The sequence below is a fragment of the Nannospalax galili genome, unplaced genomic scaffold (assembly GCF_000622305.1).
Source record: "Nannospalax galili isolate Female #2095 unplaced genomic scaffold, S.galili_v1.0 scaffold611, whole genome shotgun sequence".
In the NCBI taxonomy this organism is placed as follows: Eukaryota; Metazoa; Chordata; class Mammalia; order Rodentia; family Spalacidae; genus Nannospalax; species Nannospalax galili.
Genome location: NW_008330486.1, coordinates 148,408 through 154,604, shown reverse-complemented (window position 1 = coordinate 154,604; position 6,197 = coordinate 148,408). Strand labels below are relative to the sequence as shown.

Here is a 6,197-nt window from a genome sequence, read left to right as displayed (position 1 = left end):
AGGTGTTTCCTTCTGCTGATGGGCTCTCCCAAGCTGTGTGCCTCATGTCTTCTCTGTTCTCCTTCCTGCCTGCCTCCTCAGCTGGAAATAACTGAGAGTCCCTGCCAAAGGTAAGGGAGGCCACTGAAGAGGAGAGAAAACAGGGCCAGAGGCTCTGTGGGAGGGTCTAGAGGGAAGGAGCACATGGCTTGGATTCCAGTTCTGTGGGACTGCCTGGGTGTTCAGACACTACTGCTGAATTCTATTTCTCCAGGCAAACCAGCTTTGAAAAACAAGCTTGCTTGCAGGACAAGAAGCTTGTCCCAATCAGATTCAAATGGTATAACCTAGAAACCTTGATTGACATGTTTGCCCTTCTCTTGTTTAATTAGAATGGCATATATTCCAACTGACCTCCTGGCCCAGGGGTCTCTGTGCAGTATAGAATTTCAAGCCTCTGTTCTTTATTCTTTCTACATTTTGCTTAAATATTTCATGTGAAATGAGGTGGAGTAATAAGCTTTTTATTGTTGTTGTTTTGTTTTTTGGTGTTTTTGAGACAGGGTCTCCCAGTAGCCCCAGCTGGCCTGGAACTCACTGTGTAGACCAGACTGGACTTGATCTCACAGATATCTATCTGTCTGCCCCTGCCTCCCAAGTGCTGGACTTCAAGGTGTATGCCACCACACCTGGCTGAGTAGTAAATTTTCAAGCATAAGTGTTTTTGCAGAGGAAGCCAGAATGTTGTCTTCTGTCTTTCTGATTCTTGGAACCCAAACTCTCCTCAGTAGTTAGGGGGGCCAGTTCAGTCACCAAAGGGGTATCCCTCATCTTATTCCACAAACTTACACTGTGCCGTTTGCAATGATCTCTCCCTATGTTTATTTCTCCAACTCCGGGAGTGACTTTTAGCAACCTTAGAGTGGTCTCATGGACACTTCTTGAAGGAATTAAGGTGGCTTAACGTAGAACATGAGGTCTGCCTTCCCCTCACACTTTCCAATTTGAATGAAAACCTTCCATTAGGAGTGTTTACAGTGAAGGTATCTATACCTGATTTAACAATGATAAATTACACCCAAACCGCCCACTTCCGAATAGGGGAAAACAAATCAGGAGGCTGCAATTGTGTAACTCACAAACCTCTCCTGGACCGGGGCCCATCTCTGTGGTTTGGCAACGCAACCAACACATCCTTCTCATCTGGAAAAAAAAAAAAAGGCCAACAAAGAAAAAAAGTACCTGAAGAATAAAGGTAATGATTAATCTATCAGGTACAAAAAGTATCATTTTAAGGACTTGGGGTTAGAACTCACTAATTCAAACAAATAGCAGCAAGCAGCCACTGTTGGCTGTAGCAGATGATTAAATCACAGCTCCTTAATTGGGACAGCATTTGCACAGTCAGGGTATCTCGCCAGTCATCTCCAGGAATCCGTGAGGAGTTGTCTAAGTGAGCGTTTTCTTGTGTTAGTGAAGGCAAGGACCAGAGCAAGCAAGGGTTTGGCAGAAGCCCCAAGATGCCGTTGGAGAAAGGACAGGCCAAGAAGAGCCTCAAGCAGAGACTGGTCCTGAAGAGCAGCCTAGCCAAGGAGACACTCTCGGAGTTCCTGGGCACGTTCATAATGATTGTGAGTATTTCCTAATTTCCTGAGTCCTGGTCTAGCTGTCTTCCTGCCTGCCAAGCTGGTGGAGTAGTGTTCTGTTTTGGTTTCTTTTCCTTAGTTATCAGATCTATCTCTTCCGAAAAGGAGCAGGTTATTACTAGGTTTGTTTGTCCAGACCAGGAGAATTTCATTTACTCCTGACATTTATCTGACATAGTTGAAGGAGATGGGGAGCGGGCTGCTTTCTTCAGTTCAAGACCTAAAATGGTTCGGTGATGAAAGGGCAAGTTGCTGGAAATTTTTTCTCTTTGAAAAACTGATCTGTGCCCTGCTTGCTTCCTACCAGGTAACTAAGTCACCTGGAATAAAATAAATGGTCAATAAATATGGATAGCATAGAGCAGCCTGCCAGGAGAGGTGTTCCACAATGCTGCTGTTGCCAGATCATTTAACTTAAAACACACAAACAAACAAACAAAAAACCTATTACATTTTTATTTATTTAGAGTGCATGTGAATAGAGACCAGAAGATAGCCTACTGGGGTTGGTTTTCTCCTGCCCTGTGGGTTCCAGGGATCAAACTCAGGTCGCCAAGCTTCTTGGCTAGCAGGCACCTTATCCGCTGAGCCATCTCACCAGCCCCATTTAACATCTAATAAATTAGAAATTGTGCCAGATTGGTTTAATGCCCATGGAGTCCAGCATTGGTTTTGTGTAATTTTCCCCTTTTTACTTAAATTGGTTTAAGTAAATCTCTAAGGATCTTTAAATAGACAGAAGAACTTTGTAGATGTAAACAAGGGATCAAGTCTAAGAATCTCTTCAGGATTCTTCCAGAGATTTTCCCAGCTATTTAAAAATAAATAAATAAATAAGCTGGGCGTGGTGGTGCAAGCTTTAATCACACACTCAGGGTACAAGTAGGTGGATCCCTGAGCCCCAGGCTGTTACTATGTTCTACCAATCCCTGAATCTTGAATTTTTAGCTTCAGTATTTTTAGCTTTATGTATTTCAACTTATTTAAAAAGAAACTCAAAGATTCTCTACTCCGGGTATAATTTTATTCTCTTAAGGTTTAGAGAATTATCCATAAGTTTATTTGCTTTGGGTCATTTAGACAAATAAGTTTAGAATGTGTCTGCGATGTGAAGATTGAGAAAGAAACTTCTTCTGAACCAGGGTAACATGGAAGGTCATATGTTCTCTGATCTCGAAGAAACTTCCTACCTCACTCAAGGATTGGGAAGAGTTATAAGACAATTTTTGACTCCTTACCTTTCCCCGACAGGAGTTCCTGGTAACTCTGACCATAATCACTCTCAGAACGTAGGTCTGGGGAGTTAGAAGAAAAAGAGAAACTAAAAGGCCCCCAAGTTTTCTCTTTCCAGTCACAATTTCCTGGAAAATCACCCTCAGCAAGATGTGGAGACACTTGGGTCATGATATTTGACAATCGGTTACCACCCCTTCCAAATAAAAGGAGTTGTCACCACAGGCTGGTTTCAGCCTATGGTGGCTTGTATAGAAAAACGAAGCAAATCATATGAACGCTTAGCTCAGAAAACCAAAAGGAAGTGAACTAACATCCTTTTTGCAACTGAAAAGTTCAACCTCTCATTTCTTAAGAATCAGCTTAATAATTCAATTCTAGACTGAGAAGGTACAGTTACTTCCAAGCCATTCACTGTTCCCACTATGTGGCTGCCTGCGTGTCTTCCCCCGCTTGATATCCTGATGCCGATCATAGTCCTGCTCCTGCCTCCTTCCCCAAGGCTGGCCACAGGTACTAGAGCTTGTCTTCCCCAGGGCCAGGTCACAGACATTTTAGTCTTCCCCTGCCTTTCTCCCTTCAAGTGGGCCGTAAAAGCATTCCCAGAACTAGGTCATAAGACCCCCATTTCAGAAGGGGTTGTGTGCTCTACCCTGGAGGAAGGGATGCTGCTACAGAGTGGGATCTGAAGAATGTAAATAGACAGGCCTTACTGGCTCCCCACCCAGTGTCTTGTAGTAACCTGGTTTTGGTGCTTGCAGTTAATCCCAAGGCCTTGTAAATGCTAAGCATACATTCTCCCTCTGAGCTCGCCTTTAACCTTGATGATGCTTTGTCCTTCCTTACACGGCCACTCATGCTTTAGTCTTGTCTAAGCTGCCAAGGCTCCATAACTGCTCAAAAGGACAGCTGAACTTGTGGAGGAGGTTCCTGGAGGGTGGGTATGGAAGCGCCCTCCCTCTTCCCATCCCTCACCCTGTTCATGTCTTTATATCCTTCATAATATCCTTTATAATAAATCTGTAAACTCCAGTAAGGATTTCCCCGAGTTCTGTGAGATACACAAGCCAATTAATGGCACCCAAAGGAGGGAGTTGTAGGAACCCCAAATTAGAATTTTTCTGTCAGAAGCATAATTAAAATAACCTGGGGTTTGCGACCTGTATCTGAAGTAGGGGAAGGGCATTCTTACAGCCTGAGCCCTCACCCTGTAGGATCCTGACTGTATGCCCATGTAGACTGTGTTAGAGTTGAGTTGGTGGGTACCTTGTTGTCATGTACTGTAGACTAGACTGTTTGATTGCTAGGAGAAGTCCCAATGCCTTTTGGGGTCACAGTGTTCTTTTGTGTTGACATCTGTGTAGTGTGAGAACAGAGGAGAAACATGATTTGAATCTCCCCCGATCTCCACACACACACCAAGAATTCCAGGTAGAAGCTGGCGATACAATATCTTAATGTTACTGTGTTGGAAAACTGAACTTTGTATCTTCTGGCTAAAGGTAATCCTATCATGAGAGATTAATTCCTATTTACACCACATACTTATTTAGTAAAGTGAACTTGATATAATCTAGAACTCTGATAATCATTTTCAGTTTTGTGGAGGCCTGAAGAGAAGTATAAATAAGAAATTTCTCTACAAGTGTATTTTTATTTTTTTGGTCTTTTTGAGACAGGGTCTCCCTGTAGCCCCAGCTGTCCTAGAACTCACTATGTAGACCAGACCAGGCTGGCCTTGAACTCACAGAGATCCTCCTGCCTCTGCCTCCCAAGTGCTGGGATTAAAGGCATGTGCCACCATGCCTGGCACAAGTGCATTTTTAAAAAACAATAAACCTACTTTCTGTAAGATCCCAAGGCTGCCCCTGTGGAGGGGTCTTATATTCTATCTACTACTTTCCTTTAGCTGCTGCGCTCCCAACAGTTAGCAGTACGAAGGGAGGATGGTGCAATAGGGTTAGTTCCCTAAATTATAGCCTTAAATGCTGTATAGCACCTTCACTAATGACTGAACTCAGACATTTTTCCCCTGTAAACTCAGATACCTTTCCCCTCTAAGCTCAGGGGGCCCTCCCCTCTAAGCTCAACCCTCCCCCAAGCTCAGATACCCTTCCCCTCTAAACTCAGGCATCCTTCTCTAAGATCAGACAGCTTTCCCCTCTAAAGTCTATAAATATAATGAATTTACAAATTTTCTTTTTTTCTGTGGGATGATGTTGGAGCTCCTATTTCAGTGTACCCCACTGTGAATGGTCAATGTTACTTAAAAACATTTCACTTGAAATCCATCTCTCTATCAAACCTGGAAAGTCTTTGTTATCTGAAATACATAGTTTTGCCCAAAGGTTATCCCAGTGAATTGCTCCTGGTCTACTCAAAATATGAGTCTTGCTTTGCTTTTTCTAGTAAAGAGCTTTGTCTAAGAGAAGGGAACACAAAAAGGCGGCTGAGACCATTCAGACTCCACCCCTCAAACTGCTGAGATTAGTCCCCTCTTCAGATCCGGGGGGTCCGATGCTGTTTTTTTAACTTCTGAAAACCTGTTTTTTGAGGAGGCCTCTCAAATTCATTGACACCATGGCTGAGAAAGCCTGTTGGTAGCCCTCAGGAAAAAAAGGTCCTGAAAAACTGTTAGCTGCAGCTAAAAGCAGAGATAACAAAGTCATAAGCCAAAGAACTAGCTCAAATTTGGCCTGTTAGACATCGGAATCCTTAGGCTTTTCATCTTTACTGATGTTAGGAAAAAGGTTTGCAATGTCTCTGCTCTCTCACAGAGAAAAGATTTAAGGGTAGGGAGAATTAGCAAGTTCCCAACATGCAATGAGCTCTTTAGATACAGTTATTTAATCACCAAGACAGCTATATTCATTGCTGTTACAAATTAATAATTACATCAGTAATAATGAATTGCAGCAAACAAATAGCTTCTTTATTACCAAATTCATAGTTAGGGTAGGGATAAGGGCAAAGAGATAAAATAACTGGCTCAAACCTGGGAGGCATTAAATTGGATTTCTTTCTGGTTATAGACCTTATAGTTACAGACCTTTCTAGTTATAGACCTAATCATTGCACTCCAAGGGAGGAGTCCCTTGGGGAATTGTATGGTAAATCAGACTCCTACTTTAGCATTTCCATAGTGGGAAGCCATGAAGCAGCTGGTATATACTTGTGGGCATAAGAATAAAATGGGCTGGGCGAGGTGGCACACACTTTTAATCCAAAGGTGGGGAGGATCTCTGTGAGTTAGAGATTAGCCTGGTCTACATAGCGAGTTCCAGGCCAGCTGAGGCTACAGAGAGACCCTGTCTCAATAATGTAAAAAAGAAGAAGGGG

The 6,197-nt window shown here is 43.0% G+C and overlaps 1 protein-coding gene across 3 annotated transcripts in view; it reads left to right on the top strand.

The window, feature by feature from the left end:
* The first annotated feature begins 1,281 nt into the window (after positions 1 to 1,281).
* Positions 1,282 to 6,197, top strand: part of Aqp9 (aquaporin 9) — a 78,660-nt gene continuing 73,744 nt past the window's right edge. For 2 of the 3 annotated variants that reach the window (XR_003851808.1, XM_029570621.1), the window contains exon 1: positions 1,282 to 1,610. Coding sequence is in view for 2 of the 3 variants with exons in the window: in XM_029570621.1 (XP_029426481.1) it covers positions 1,500 to 1,610 (111 nt within the window). In the remaining variant the exon portion in view is untranslated. The remainder of the gene's footprint in view (positions 1,611 to 6,197) is intronic. The other variant, XM_029570612.1, reaches the window with a different exon arrangement.